Here is a 17385-nt window from a genome sequence, read left to right on the forward strand (position 1 = left end):
TTAGGTGGTGGCCCTCTTTAGATTAGCCCTGACCTTTCCAATACTTTTCTCTTTAAATTTATTTACCTATCAACAGCAGAGTTTATTACTGATCACTCTTCCATCATTTACAAATACATGTTGCCAACTTGGTGTAACGTGATAGCCAGCTGAACTGTTTGCTAACCAGCTGAACTGTTTGTAGCTAGTTAATTTCCTCTCAGAGTACCTGTTAATAGTGTCTAATGTTAGCTGAGAAGGAGAATCTCTTTCAGTAGCTACTGTACAACAGCTAATGTGACTTAGCTAGCGAAGACTTTCACAAAGCATCAAAGTATATGATAAACTTTATATTTAGCTAATTGAGTCCTTGCAACGAACAACCGTATAATCCAAAAAATAAAAAATTGAGATAGCCCTGTCACATGATCGTGTGATGCCCACTTTGTATATTGGGGCTGTTATATGGATGTTTTCACGCGATTGATACTCTATATTTTAAACTTTAAAATAGTCTCACGTGGAAAAACCATATATGTCCAGAAGCCAAAATGGAAGTATAAGCCGTATGCATGTCTGCCGCGGACCTTAATAGGCGAAATGTAGGAAAGAAAAGAAAAACAAAAGTGAATGAATGGATGGACTGAAAACACAAGACCTTGAGGGATGCGGGGAAACCATATGTAAACAGAAAAGGAGAGGCGAAAGAGGGAAAAAGTCCACCCAAAGAGGTACGTGGAAGAACCGTATATGAAACATTCTAACTAGCTAACTAACTCGCTAACAACGGTTGTTGCCTGAATGCTGCTCTGTCAGGTTTGTTTGGGAGCGTTGCTGCACAGCTATTTTCAGGTCTCTCCAGAGATGTTCGATCAGGTTCAAGTCCGGGCTCTGGCTGGGCCACTCAAGAACATTCACAGACTTGTCCTGAAGCCACTCCTGTGTTGTCTTGGCTATGTGCTTAGGGTCATTGTCCTGTTAGAAGGTGAACCTTCGCCCCAGTCTGAGGTCCTTAGCACTCTGGCGCAGGTTTTCATCAAGGATCTATCTGTACTTTGCTCTGTTCAGCTTTCCCTCAATCCTGACTAGTCTCCCAGTTCCAACCGCTGACAAACATCCCCACAGCATGATACTGCCACCACCATGCTTCACTGTAGGGATGGTATTGACCAGGTGATGAGCAGTGCCTGGTTTCCTCCAGACCTGACGCTTGGAATTGTTAAGTCTTTCTTATAGTCTGAGAGTCCTTTAGGTGCCCTTTGGCAAACTCCAAGCAGGCTGTCATGGCTTCCGTCTGGTCACTCTACCATAAAGGCCTGATTGGTGGAGTGCTGCAGAGATGGTTGTCCTTCTGGAAGGTTCTCCCATCTCCGCAGAGAAACTCAGGAGCTCTGTCAGAGTGGCTATCGGGTTCTTGGTCACCTCCCTGATTAAGGCCCTTCTTCCCCGATTGCTCAGTTTATCCGAGCAGCCAGCTCTAGGAAGAGTGGTTCCAAACTTATTCCATTTAAGAATGATGGTGGCTACTGTGTTCTTCGGGACCTTCAACGCTGCATAAAGTTTTTTGTACCCTTCCCCAGATTTGTACCTCGACACAATCCTGTCTCGGAGGTCAACGGACAATTCCTTTGACTTCATGGCTTGGTTTTTGCTATGACATGCGCTGTCAACTGTGGGATCTTATTTAGACAGGTGTGTGCCTTTCCAAATCATGTCCAGTCAGCTGAATTTACAACAGGTGGACTCCAATCAAGTTGTAGAAACATCTCAAGTATGATCAATGGAAACAGGATGCACCTGAGCTAAATTTTTGAGTGTCATAGCAAAGGGTCTGAATACTTATGTAAATGTGATATTTCAGTTTTTTATTTTTAATAAATTAGCAAAAGTATATAAAAACCTGTTTTTGATTTGTCATTATGGGGTATTGTGTGTAGTTTGATGAGAATAAAAATGAATTTAATTGATTTTAGAATAAGGCTGTAACGTAACAAAATGTGGAGAAAGTGAAAGGGTCTGAATATTTTCCGAAGGCAATGTAGGTCTAATAAGTAAGGCTATGAGAAAAGCAGATACATCTGTCTGTCCTAGAGATAGGCATATTGCAAATTAAGAAATGTTGCTACAACACTCAAAAGAAATTGTGTTATCAAAATAGGATCTGTGAGATCCTATTTGACAGTCCTGTCAGGATAATTCACATATTTAGATTAAATAATGAACATGCACTCTATTTATTTTGGTTTGGCACTGAATGGATCAGTTTCAGTACTTCTGCGCCCGCACCAACATGCACTTTCAAACAGGGAGCATGATACACCTCCCCAACTAAAGGGGAGAAATATCAACAGCCCCCCCAGTACCTGGAAGCAGATCAAAACAACAGATAGAAGCTGGGGTGGTGGAGGGTGAGTGCAATTCTCTGTGCAGCAGCAAGCGAAGCATGCAAAAAGCAGCACTTGTTGTGCTCAGACAAACAAACCAAACTCACTCTCTTGGTGTGTGCTCCTGGTTCTCGGCCCTGAACTGTGGAGAGGAACACACCTTTAAGCAGTGGGATGATTAACACAACCCAGGTGCATGTGCTCTCTCCACCAGATAGTGTCGCCAACATGAGAGTCTTGCTCAACATGAGAACCAAATATCTTTCAATGCCAGTAAAGCCATCATGAGGCTGAAAAATCTGAATGACGTGTACCTAATAGGGGTGCACCAAGCATTAATTCTTATAGCCGATTCCTGTTGCTGATTTTATTAAAACAAAATGAGCTGATTCCGATAGCCGATTTTAGAAATTTTTTTAAATTCTTTTTTTTTTTTTTTAAAGCAACGGGTAACAAAGAAAATATTTTTTACCTTTGTTACCTGCTTGTTACCATTTGCTCTATAGGTTATCAATACATTCAGATACTTTCATTATCCATGCATCTATTATCTATACCCGCTTATCCTGGGCACTGGGCAGGGTCGCGAGGGGTGTTGGAGCCTATCCCAGCGTGCATTGGGCGAGAAGCAGGGATTCACCCTGGACAGACCACCAATCTATGACAGGGTGCATACACCATTCACTCACACACTCATAACTATGGGGAATTTAGAGTCTCCAAGTAGCCTGTCTGCGTGTCTTTGGACTGTGGGAGGAAACCGGAGTACCCAAAGGAAACCCACGCAAATACAAGAAGAAGATGCAAACTCCACACATAACAGGCCCAGGCTGGGATTCAAACCCAGGATACTTATTATTATTATTATTATTGTTATTAATAATAATAATAATAATAATAATAATAATAATAATAACAGTAGCTCTGATTCAATGTGGCTGAATTTTTTCTCAACTGCTTCCGAAAGAGTGCATTTTGACAGCTTCACACCATGATCTGTGCCAGAACTTTATCTTAGGAGACGTATAAGTGCAACAATTGACAGAATGACACCTGCCGCAGTCACTGCAGAAGAGTCGATTTTTCTAGTAAGCTCCTCAAAAGGTGCAAGTAGGATCAATGTGTTTTCCCTTTAACGTGGATTACCTTTATATGATAATGTTGAAAATCCAATTTAATGTATGTAAACAAGACCAGGTCAAAACCAAGTATATGGCTGGACCTCTTCGGCCGACCAATGGTGTAACTTCATAACTCGGCCGACCAATGGTGTAACTTCATCACTCAGTCACTCAGTCAGTCACAGACATTCGCGTTTGTAGGGCTGGCCCCGCTGTTGCGGTCCAGCCAAAAAAAGTTGTGGTTTGCATTTTATGTTTGTGTGTGTCTGTGTGCATCCATGTGCATTTGTGTGTTTATTCCCGTTTTTAAGGGATCTGAGGCACAGTTTGTTAGCCAGTTGTAAAAATGATCAAAGTCTTGGAAATGTAAAGCCTTCCAGACATTGTGGTTGGCAAACAAACAAATTAATAAATACATAAGTTAGAGCATAAATAATGGCTCTTGAAGTTTCAGATGCACATTTCACTTATTTTATCTCAAAAGCACAACAATTTATCATTGCTATCACACCAAATCTCACTCCAGGAGGCTGGTAGGCTTTAAAGGCACAAAGCAATGAATTGCACCTGCAGGAGGAGAAGTTTATGTGGTTAATGCAAATGTAATTCAAAATTTTCAAGTCAGCAGCAGCCTACTTCCATGTCACTGCAAATTAATGGACATAGCCGAAATAATAGCTATCATGGCCCTAATGTTATTAGGGCAGAGAAAATTGGCTATTTTTCATCTGTCAATACTTTATTAACTTGAAAAGGCCCAAATAAGCTTGATATGATCAACAAATTGTTGTTTTATTGTATTGTTGTGAAATGCATTATTCTGTGCTGCAGGCTAAAGCCAATCAATGCATTGTCTACTCCCCAAATAGGCCTATTTGCCATGGTGAATTGCGGAAATTGCATTTATTAGCCTAATCCTTTTTTCATTTATATTCAACAAATCATTATTCTTGTTTATTTAGAAGAAAAAATTTAGAAAATGATGCTTTAAAAAAAAAAAAAACGAATGTATACCGTATGTAAATTTGTATATTTCCTCTTTATATTTCTCATTTTCTCATTGTTTTCAAAGTCCAAAAATGCAACATTTTGTTGTTGCATTATTAATAATCACATTCATAGTAGATTTGGCCAGAATTTTAACCATTTGTCCAACAAACCAAAATCCTTCCAGACACATTCGATGGCAAAAAATAATATACAATTATAAACAATCCCAGCACAAACTCTGATCTGAGGTAAAGGTTCAAACAAATGCAGCCAACTTGTGTTTTGCCTGAGAGTTAAGAGGAGAGATAAAGTAATGGAATCTCATGCTTACAGGTGCCTTAAGAAGGACTTTTGTTTACGCTCCTTAAATTCAGTGTGCTGTGTTTGCAATTCGCCTTTGTCATTGTATGTATAAACAGAGAGTACGGGAAGCTGTAGATAATGCAGACACATTGAGCTCGAGGGAGGTTGTTGCCCATGTTAGTTACTGCCAGGGGAAATCTGTTCATTATTGCTCAAATCCGTGAGTACATTTTTCATGCCTAATTTCTGTCCCTGCAAGCATGACTGCCAATGATGTGTTATCCTTTATAAAGAGATACACAGTGAGAGTACTGTAGCAATGACCACATATCATTGTTCATTCCATAATATGTTGATATGAACAAAGAAACTGAAAGCCTACTTAGTTTGAAATAGTACTTCAAAACTAAGAAGCACAGGCGAAGTTGTTTAATAAGTACCCACAAGGACCTGTATTGGTGTTCATTCTATTTGTTGTTTGTTCTGTTCTTCTATGCATAGAATGAACTATGTATAGAATGGATGTCTTGGGGAAGTGCGGGGGGGGGGGGGGCATCCATTATCCATATGTAGTGGCATTATCCAAACTTTGAATAGATTCCCAGGATGTCTGCTAAATCTCACTCTCCGCATTTGAGACCCGTGCCACAGTTTGCTGCTTGACAGTTTGCCCTCTGTCACAGGAGATGAGATTTCGCTGCTCTGACCTCAGCTGTAATTGCGTAGATGGGCGCAGTTGCTTCTGTAGATACGGTGCGTGATTTTAATTGAGGCGAGCAGAGTCCCACCTGCCCCCCTCGGAGTGGAGCGCTCAGTGTCCTTCGCTGGGGTCACATGGCTCCACTGGGAGATAACGCTGGTGCCACGCTCCCTCATTTTAGGCCATGTGCCAAGCCTTTATTCATCAGGCAGAACAAGGTAACCATACATTGTGACTGATGTTCCAATTTGTTAATTCACATTTTTTGACATTATAGAAGAAAGGACCACATCTGTGGCATTTGGAGATTTGGTTTACATGAATGCATCTGTGGAAACAAAAGGGATCAGACTCCTGTCAACCCAGTAACATAAACCGGTGACTCTGCTGTAGACCACTGACATGTGCAGTAGGTACATATGTTGCATGCGCACACGCAGACACAGACATAGGAGTTATTTTCTTACACGCCTGAAATTATAATGTATAAATGACATTTAAAATTAAAAAGTGGGGTCTGGGTTTTTGCTCCTTGGACCAGCATTTTTGTGAATCAGCCTTGGATACAAGCAAATGGCATATACGAAATAATATGAGGGACTTAAATAAAAATGTCATAAAAGCAGTGTGAACTGACGTTATTTTTGCTCTTTTTATGATGTGTGTCAAATATTCCAGCATTTTCAAAATGCAAACTACAGTTCCCCTACCACAGAAATCCAAATGAAACCATTGGAATGCATCAATGATGTCTAGAAAAATTATTATAGAGTCAACAATATCAATCTAAACACAAACAGGCATAATTTGTTTTGCACAGCATGCAATTCATTGTTAGGCCAGGCTGCACTCAAAAGGCAAGGAAACAGAATTTTAAATATAAAAATATAAACAAAGTGGCAAAGATTTGGGGGCAGCTTCTGTCAAAATACAAAATGGAAATGATAGCTTAGAGAGCCAGTATTATGCTAGTTATGACTGATTTGACAGAGACAACTACCTGTTGTCCTTTTAATGAATTAAGGCATTGTCTATGTTTGCCAAACACAATGATGTCTAATCTTTGTCAATTGGTTAAATAATCTAAAACTCAATAGGGCACCCACAATAGTGCAACTCAGACATGTTGGGAACTCGAAAATGTCAGAATAGAAGATGCCTCCAGTTTACATTTCTGTACATTTGAGTTCAACATTCAACATTCATAAACCAATGTCCTCAGAAATATGAAATCTTTAGTTTACCTCAGCTGAACATTCAAACTCAATTCCTCTGGTTAACAGAAACTGTCTTTTTGGTTAAAATACAGCAATCTTTCCTGAAAAGATCACATCGTTCTAATTTTCACTGATGTGTATTTGTGATCACCTTTTGATAAAAACCATGATTAAAATATGATTTAAAAATATAACTAACAGAATACTAGAACATTTCTCAAGGGAGTAAGAATTTTTGTCCTGAAGAAATTTTGCTGTAGGGTTTTGTCTGGCCCTATTGTTGCAAGGGACAGTTAGTGATGAAACTGTTGGCACAAATAATGAAAGTTAACTGACTTCCTTCACTCTGCACACTTCCGTCATCCCCTGCCGTTCCCCACCACTATCACCCATCATCTGAGCCGCTACCTCAGGACTGTCATTTAGCTAACACCAAATTGATCGACGTAAACATTGACTGACTGACCGTGCTGGTTGCCAATCTACACCCTGAGCCGACCAGAGGAGGATGGTTTTCCCCCTTGAGCCTAGCTCCTTCCGAGTTTTCTTCCCATCTGCCACAGGGAGTTTTTCCTTGCCACTGTTGCTTTAGGCTTGTTGCTATGGAGGTTTAGGCCAGGGTTGTCTGACACTTTGATTGATTGATTTATAAATAATTGAGATGTTTCATAATAGGATACATATTTAACAAGATGCTTGAGAAGAAGAGACTGCATCTATACTACTGGTAAAAAGTTTTTGTACACCCACAATTTTCAAGCCATCAGAGATCAAAATAAATAAAATATTTTAGATATTTTACAAAAAAATATTTAAAATATATCTGAATATTTTTAAAGATTCATCAAAATAGCCACATTTTACAGTAATAAATGCTGACCATATTTATGCCTTTTTTTCTACAAGGACAGTCATGTGGTTCTGAAAGTTCACACTAACAGTGCCCCTAGAAAATCTGTGTATCATTCGTTCTTTTCATATTCAATTGAGAATCCAAAATCGGAAAATGAAAAAACTATTTGTTATTTCGTTATTCGTTTATGAATCTGATACCAAAAAACAAATAACAGTTTGTTTTTCATACTTTTGATTTTATGCTCAGATTAAAAATAGGAAGTTAAAAAACGGGCCGCGGGCCGAACTTGATTTTGATATTTAATTTGTCCGATTTGTGTGACCTGGAAGTTATTGACTTCTTCGTGTGTTGCACTTGATAAGCTTGCAGTATTCGCCAGCAGTTCAGTGTGAGTAATTTTGTATCGACACCATGGCCGCACTGGAACCATACGCTAATTTAAAGGACCATACCAGTGTTACTGCATGTCATTGTCCATTGTCAACATCGGCCACATAGTTTACATAAACCTCGACCATTTTTCCCAAAAATGCTTTATTTTTGAGATATTGTGGTTGTTTACATTTGTTACGAGACAGATGTCATTCACTGCCATTCATGTTGAAACGGTGTGGAAAAACACTCTAACGAGACTTGAAAGTTGCTAGGTATAGGTAATTCACCCTTTTGAAAATCACTACCCTTTTATTTTATCTAAAATTACTGTACTACTCTAATACAAGCCATTCAAATTTGTGCATAATATCAAGTTCAAGATCGTCTTATTTTATGATCCCAATCTTGAAATGTTAACTCATCTGTTTATTTCTGTTACGAATCTTATTTAAAAGCATGTATGTATATGTTATCCGTAATAATAATAATAATAATTGTAATAATAATAATAAATGTCAAATATTTTAGCTCTAGACAATCATATTAGTGATATCAAATATCTTGATATAAAATATTATTGGATATCATGGCAACCGTAAGCCAACCTCATCATGCTGGCAGGAGGGACTACAGGTTAAAAAATAAGTAAAAAAGTTCTGTGGCCCTAGTTGAAATACATTTCCTTCTGAAAAAATGGTAATGTCGTTCTTATTGCTGTTATAATGTCAATTACACATTTTCATGTTTCATTTTCAAGCATCAGTAGTCATTATCAAATCTTGTAGATGGTTTAAGTAACAAGCCAGATGGTGGTGACGTTATATATAAAGTATGCAGTTCTCACCCTGATGGGAGTCTCACAGCCCACTCAACAAGTTGCCACCAAGGAGGGCAGCTGTATAACATGTGACTTTTTGTTTCAGATTATTGAAATTTTAGTAGTTAAATGCCAATAAATGTCTTCTCTAAAAAGTCAATTGCCAGTCGTAAATATAAACCATATATATAAATGATGTACTCACATATACTTGATGGCATATGCCCAATATGTACACACTGCACACACAGTGCCCTGCAAAAGTATGGGAACAGTAGAGAGAAATGTGCTGTTTTTGCTATGTAATCATGCATTTAGATTTGAGATCAAAAGAAAAATATGAGACAAAAGTACAGCTCATAATGAAGGGACTCTATGCAAAAACATATGTCTCTATAAAATAGTAAAACATATATGCATGTAAATATCATGAAATATAAGCTAAAATATAAGTCTGTACTTTTGTCTCATATCCAAAATGATTTCAAATTCAAATTATTTAAGTATATAGCAAAAATAACTAATTTTACTGTTCCCATACTTTTGGAGGGCACTGTACATACAGTATACCAAATACACATCCACAAACAGCTGTGTGCATGCCTACACGCAGCCATGCACATGACAATTTGTCCGTGCACATACACACAAGCAAACACACGCGCACACACACAATTTTTGCATGAACACAATATTGCTTGCTTACAGAACCCACATATTTACTGTGTGAGCAGCTGCAGACAGTGGCCTTTCAAAGAGAAGACAGAGAAGTCTCTCTGGACTGTAGGACAGTGAAGCGGGACCCAGTATCCATCAAGCTGTTGGAGCAGAACTCTAACGTGACCCACAATGCACCTGGAGGCCTCATCCTCTGGGAAAGCAGTGTGCAGCTAAATCTTTGGCTGAGATTTGCAGAACTGAGGGCATGGGAAATTCCAATGGGAAATCCATGAAAGAATGGTTTACATTTCTGTGGTGTGCTGTCGTGGATATAATTTAGTCCATCAGTTAAGCTACATTTATGTATTCTCTCTATGCGTGCAGTGCTGTATGTGTAAAAAATGTACTATATAATTCTGCCAAAACAGTTTGAAATGTCCAAGGATTTAAATGCCAATGAGAATGAAAGTATAGAAAGTGTATTTGTTGTGACATGTGTAGGCTACCAGCAGATGTCCTTACACTATACGACCAAAAGTATCTGGACACCCCTTGGTCTGGGTCAGCATTTACAAATAACAGAGAGTATTTAAATTGCAAAATGTATTTGAAAATACATTTAAGCAGCATTTGCATGTTTGATTTAATGGAATTAATTGAAAATACTTTCATAACATAAGGCCAGTGGTGCAACATGCGCAATTGCAACAAGCTGTTGAAAGACTTTAAAATCACTGGACATGCAAGAACCTATCAGCTCTGAAGGTTGAGCATTTTCTTTAATTAGAGGGCAGTATTTTGCGGAGAACGCATTAGGTGACTGCTGACGGCCCCAGTCCAATTGTACCAATTTCCATTGTTAATTGGTAGTGAATATGCACGGCTGAATTCTATTTTATCAGTGTCTAACTTTACAAAATGTAAAAGATGGAACTGTACATATGGCTGTTGAATGTTCTGACAACAGAAAAAAAGAGGAAATACAGTAAAAGGCCACTAACTTTAAAAAGATTGCATGGGTACAAATAAACTGGCCAGTAGCTTATCAAGAAGTCTGAGTTTCCCATCCCCCCCATGCAAAGACATGTACGGGCATTTAGGCTACTGTCTGTTAGAGGTAGCGCATGGGTTGTTTAAAAATGCCAACGTAGGCTACCCTTGCTTCATAATCAAATTTCACCCCCTAGCCCCTACTAGTTTCCCTAGAGTGCCCTCAGTATTATAGCTCACTGACATCTCATCAAGGGCCACTCGCAAAGATTGTACAAAGAACTCTTGGATACCCCCTTCAGTATGAAGCTTACATTGTTGCTGGCTCAGTCATTTCTGTTGTCTATCACTGAAATATTTCAAAATATATTGAAAATTGTATTTAAATGTTAACATATTTTTAAAAGGCTCTAAATACTATTTTAAAAAAGTATTTGGTTTCCCAGGAAAGTATTTATTTAAAAGAATGTATTTTTTAAACACATTATGTGAAAGTATTTGGTTTTCCATTCAAATAATAAAAATAAATCAAATATGAAGTATTTCATGTGTAAATGTATTTGAAAATAAAATACAAATATGTATTTACATGCATTTTCACATACAGATACATGTACGTATTTGTATTTGACCCAGGTTTGATGCCCATATAGAATGCTGTGGAAGAACCTGACTGTCCTGCACAGAGCCCTGACTTCAACCTCATTTAACACCTTTGGGATCAATTGGAAAGCCAACTGCAAGCCATGCCTAATCGCCCAATCATTGCCCAACCTCACTAATGTGCTTGTGGCTGAATGGAAGCAAATCCCTTCAGCCATGTTCCAAAATCTAGTGGAAAGCCGTTCCAGAAGAGTGGAGGCTGTTATAGCAGCAAAAGGGAGACCAACTCCAAATTAATGCCCATAATTTTGGATGACATGTTGTTTATCCACATACTTTTGGCCATGTAGTATGTTATGTTAAGTGGTCCTATTGCTAAAAAGAAACAAACATGTAGCTACAGTAGATATTTAACCAAGAATGGAATGTGTAGCCACCTACACCTGGGTGAAATCTGTGCCAGATTATGCACAGCGAGCATGTAGCACTGGAAAAGTGCCAATAATAAGAGTACTGAGAGGCACATATACCACAGGCAAAGCCAGAAAATGATCTTGCGACTGATAAGCTGACACTGGTGAGGGGCTGGCAGTGGTAAATGAGAAGACAGCGATTGATTCGCCAAAGCTGGTAACTCAAGTACCTAGGCTGGCAACCTTCTGGATTTGCAACTGACTTGGCTAGCCACTAGCATTCCTAGGCTGCTCACTCACATACCTACCCTGGTAAACCACTGGATTGGAAACGTTTTTCTTTTTTGACTAAAAAATTAACAGAATTCTAAATTAGCATATGTCATTTGTATCTCATTTTCATTCTGTACTCTCAAACACAGCCATCTAAGGAGACCTTTCATAACTAACTAAACTGTGCTGCAAAATCAAATACTGTAATTTCTTTATATTTTGCATAAAACTATGCACACTGTAGTCTATTTATTTGGTCATGTATTTAGTGTATCCACACAGGAGTACGAAGTGTAAAACACAACATTCACAAATCATAATGCAGAATGTTCTACACTACTTTTTTAATGAATTTGATGCTGTAGGGCATCAAGACATCGCAGGCTGCTACTCCATTTCTGGATATGGCTACACAGGTTGTGATACTGCCTCTCCCTCTGTTCTTCATAAGGTTGAATCCTGCCTCATCAACATAAATGTACTCATAGTTAGTCTGGCCAGCAGCAGCTTCCATCATATTCTCAAGTGAGAACATGTTAGCATTGTCTACTGTAAATTGCAGTAACTGGATATATTGTACAAAAGTACTGTGGGCGGTGGTTATAACATGATGCTTTAGACAGATGGTGTTGTTCTTATCTACAATAGCATTTTCTTAGCATCTGTCAGGAGCTGTGCTCTTGCCCCTGAAACCGCTTTTATTTCCATTATGAAAAATGATTGGGAAAAATTTTGCCATTATTATGAGGAAGCTACATGGAAAGTTGAGAAAAACCCCATTTGTGGAATTCTATACTTCACAGAAACAATGCTGTATTTACATTACATTACATTTATTTGGCAGACGCTTTTATCCAAAGCGACGTACAAAAAGTGCTTTTCATGGTCATAGACAACTACTAAACACAGGTTCAGTAAGATACAAAACTTATTTTTTACAGCTATTTCTAGCCAAGAACACAGTTTATTTCACACAGTGAACACTATTCAGACCTAACCTCTGCAAAGCCAACTAGGCAGAAGAATAAGCTACAGTATTAGGACAAATACAAGTTACCAAAAAGTGCTGGGATGGGGCAACATGTAACAAGTGTCATGAAAAAGGGGGGGGGGATTTATATACAGCGTGGTGGTGGTTAGTCTAGGTATAGTCTGAAGAGATGAGTCTTCAGGCCACGGCGGAAGATAGGTAGTGAGGGGGAGGTTCGGAGAGGGACGGGGAGTTCGTTCCACCACTGGGGAGCTAGGGTGGAGAAGCTCTGTGATCCCTTTGGTCGGGTGGGAGGGGTTACAAGGCGCCCTGCTGCCACAGAGCAGAGTGGTCGAGCAGGGACATAGGATCGAATCATGTCCTGCAGGTAGATGGGGGCTGTCCTGTTGGCTGCATACTGTAGACCAAACATTGCTTCATAACCTTGTGTGTTGTAATGAGCTGCTATTGTACAGCAAGCTGAAACACTCTGGTGATCCACAGTTGTGACTTACCAGTAACCAGTTTTCCTTTTTGAACACATGAATTGAAGACACTTCTAACATTAGGCTGAACCCTCTCTCCAGCATCTCTCAAGGATAAACCATGGTTGTTCTCGCTGATGATACAGTGCCTGAAGTATAGAATTGTTGGCACCCTACTAAATTGTGCATAAACTGCTCAATACAGGGGTGCTAATAATTGTGGCGCACTTTTTTAGAATAAAAATGATTTTGTGATTGTTGTTTTTCTCTGAGAAATAGTATCACTGAAATAATATATTATTTACCGCAATATATTATATATTATGAAATATATAATTTCTACATAGAAAACATTGCAGTATTTATTTCATTCTTCTCTGAATTTTTCATGATGTAATATCTTGAGGGCACAATGAAATGGTTTTCAAAACATTCTGTTGTTTCAGAGATTCCTTTTCTTTCCCAACACTGCTGAAGGATATCACAACAGAGCACTTATACTGAGTAGGACATGAGCGGATGTATTTCCTTAGTGGGTGTGCCAATTACTTTGCTGCAGGGGTCAGTTGGTTCTCATCATTTATGAAGCCCTTTTCTCTCCAGAAGAAAAGTCCATGTTTGCCTGGCCAAAATTCGATAGTAACAGAACAAAACTAAGTTGTACTCAAAGCCATGACAATTAAAAATGTGTCCTCCTTATTTATTTATTTATTTATTTATTGTCCCATCACAGTTTTCTTATTCATGCATTAATATGGAATCATTTCTTATATGTATTTCTACATTAATCAAATATAAGTCCGATTAAGAAAGGGCTGGTACTATTTGTGAGTAATGGTGATGTCCACGGTCCATTTGACCTGGTCAGCTCAGGGCCAATACCTGCTTCCTTTGGTCAATGTCCATCCTTTTCAAATGGAACATTGTCTCAGAAACAGAATCACCTTATGGCGATGAATGAATTTCACATTTAAACACCACTAGGAGGAAATATAACAATTAAACATTCCTGACAAAATTACATTTTATTTCTAATAGAACGCCAGACCTTCATATTTCACAGTTTCCTCACATTACAGGACTGAATGTTCCTGGAACAATAATTAACTAGGAGCTATAATTTCGATGTGCTCTCATGAGCATTAATTTCACTGGTCATATTGATCACATCTATATGAGTGTACAAATGTATAAATGTCTCATATATTAATTTGCATGTTATACAAATATGGTGCACATCTTCTGTTTAAAAATCCTTTTGGAAAAACATCCTCCTTTGGTGTTTTGAATAAAGGGCAGAAAATAGCTCTTATTGTTCCTCTCAGGTGACCATCTGCAGCTGCTGACCAGGGGCCACAGGGAAGCTTGGAAAGACGCAGCTGATGTCAGAGAGACCAAGTTAAGGTGTGCCATCAATCACACAGCTTCATCACAGTGCTGTTTGAACTCCTGCCTTCCATGTCTTTGTCACCCATTGAACCTCATTCCAAGGGAGAGAATGTGTATCCAGATTACTGATGGTACCTGCTTACACAGGAAATAGAAAAGTGATGCTCTCTCCAAGCTTCAAGTGTCACTTGGCCTAATTATTTAAAACACACTGTTTCGGCGTATCTGTGCCTATGTAAGGGTGAACACAGTAGAGCTGTCCTTATATGCACAACCGCCATGTTGGCTGTGCTCATGGGACTCCATTCTGTAAATTCAGAACAACTGGATATATATTTTTTTGCATTTTCTGTGCTTTTTTGTAAACTGCATTTATTTAATTCGCAATTGAGTCAAGACCCCACAACTTTAAAAGACATCTACACAAATATTAAAACATTTCTTGATTCAGGGGAATTGACCAAACATGAACTTATACTGAACAAAAATATAAACACAACACTTTTATTTTTGCAGCCATTTTTAATGCGTTTAAATAATACCTTGATTTGTTGTATGTGCACAAAGATCTTATTTCTCTCAAATTGTGTCCACAAATTTGTTTATATCACTGTTAGCTAACATTTCTCCTTTGTCAAGATAATCCATCTCCTGCACAGGTGTGGCATATCAAGATGCTGATTAAAAGCCATGATCACTACACAGGTGTTCCTTATGATGGGGTCTATAAAAGGCCATCCTAAAATGTTGAGTTTTGTTGTTCAACACCATGTCACAGATGCCTGAAGAGATCATGCAATTGGAATGCTGACTGCAGGAATGTCCTGTAGAGCTGTTGCCAGAGTAATGGGTGTTCATTTCTCTGCTGCCTACAGCATCGTTTCAGAGATTTTGGAAGTTTGTCCAACAGGCCTCACAACCGCAGACCACGTGTAACCATGCCAGCCCAGGACTGCCACATCCGACTTCTTCACCTGTGGGATCGTCTGAGACCAGCCACACGGAAAGCTGATGAAACAATTGGTTTACACAACCGTAGAATTTCTGCACAAACTGTCAGAAATCGCCCCAGGGAAACTCATCTGCGTGCTTGACGTCCTCATCGTGGTCTTGATTTGTCTGCAGTTCGGCATCACAATTGACGCGAGTGGGCAAGAGCTCACCTTCTATGGCCACTGGCACACTGGAGAACGGTCCTCTTCACTTATGAATCACCGTTTCAGCTGTACAGGGCAGATGGCAGGCAGCGTGTATGGCGTTGGGTGGGTGAGCGGTTTGCTGATGTCAACGTTGTGAACAAAGTGTTGGTATGGGCAGGCATAACCTATAAGCAGAGAACTCAAGTGCATTTATCCATGGCAATTTGAATGCACAGAGATATTGTGATGAGATGCTGAGGCCCATTGCTGTGCCACTCATCCACTGCCATCACCTCATATTTCAGCATGACAATGCACAGCCCCATGTTGCAAGGATCTGTACACAATTCCTCAAAGCTGAAAATGTCCCAGTTCTTCCATGGCCTGCATACTCACCAGACATGTCACCCATTGAGCATGTTTGGGGTGCTCTGGACGGGCGCATACCACAGCGTGTTCCAGTTCCCACCAATATCCAACAACTTTGTACAGCTATTGAAGAGGAGTGGAACAATATTCCACAGGCTACAATCAACAATTTGATCAATTCAATGCAAAGGAGATGTGTTGCGTTGCATGACGCAAATGGTGGTCACATGAAATCAATAGATAAGTGCTTAATGAGTCTATTTCAGTTGACTGATTTACGTTTATTACCGTTGAACTCAATAAAATCTTTGAAATTGATGTGTTGCATTTATATTTTTGTTCAGTGTATAAATTAAATCCACCCAGGCCAGTTTTTATACTTTGCTAAAAATCCATGAGGCTGGACTCCCCATCTGGGCATCCCATTGTGGCAGGAATTAGAAGTCTCACAGAGAATCTGTCAAAGTATGTGGATTACCATATTGCTCCACTGATTAATACTCCTCCATCATATCTGAAGGATACATCAGATTTAAATAAATAAGACAGTTGTCTCCAATAAATGAAACAGTCCTGCTGGTAGCACTTGATGTATCTAGTCTTTGCACAGATATGCCTCACAACTTTGGTTTATCTGCATTAAAGAAAAACCTTTGCATTGACTCCGCTCTGCATCAACTAAGCTTTGTCTTTGGCTAATTTAGTCTTGACCAAGAATGATTTTCTTTTTGAATCCAATTACTTTTTGTAACTACAGGGCACAGCTATTTATGTACAGATGGGTGCTAAATTAAAGGAAAAATCTGAATAAATGAGTGGACAAACATAACGAAAGCAGCTTCCTTACAGGTGTACTGCATGATACAGGTCAACAATTAACATCATATCATGCTCTGTGGCATGTATAAAAATGCTGAGCTGAGTTTACCTCAATTTTGGTTGAAGATGGCAAGAAGAAATTATCTAAGTGATTTTGACAGAGGGTTTATTATTGGGCACAGATGGCAGGAGCTTCCGTCACAAAGACTGCTGAACTGGCTAGTGTTTCAGTAGGGACAGTGACTAAAGTGAAATCTGCATTTAGACCTATGGGAAAGACATCAGTAAATGGGGTCAGAAATTGTAGTTGAAAGCGCACATTCGCTGATCGTGATGCTCGTGCATTAGTACAAAATGTAAGGAAAAGCAGAAGAGCAACTCTTCCCCAGGTGACTGAGAATGCAGAACTTGATCAGACTGTGTCAGCAAGAACAGTCCATCGACAACTGCATGAAGAGGGATATTTATAATAGGGCTGCAGTGCATAAGCCCCTCATTATAAATACAAATGCTCATTTGAGAATTCAGTGGTG

General features: G+C 39.1%; 1 protein-coding gene across 1 annotated transcript in view; it reads left to right on the plus strand.

Annotated features, from left to right (window-relative positions):
• pde1a (phosphodiesterase 1A, calmodulin-dependent) overlaps window positions 1–17385 on the plus strand; it is a 143465-nt gene that overhangs the window by 45977 nt on the left and 80103 nt on the right. Inside the window, exon 2 of the mRNA XM_064327311.1 lies at window positions 14462–14540. Coding sequence (XP_064183381.1) covers window positions 14462–14540 — 79 coding nt within the window. The remainder of the gene's footprint in view (window positions 1–14461; window positions 14541–17385) is intronic.

The sequence above is a fragment of the Anguilla rostrata genome, chromosome 3, assembly GCF_018555375.3.
Source record: "Anguilla rostrata isolate EN2019 chromosome 3, ASM1855537v3, whole genome shotgun sequence".
Classification (NCBI taxonomy): Eukaryota; Metazoa; Chordata; class Actinopteri; order Anguilliformes; family Anguillidae; genus Anguilla; species Anguilla rostrata.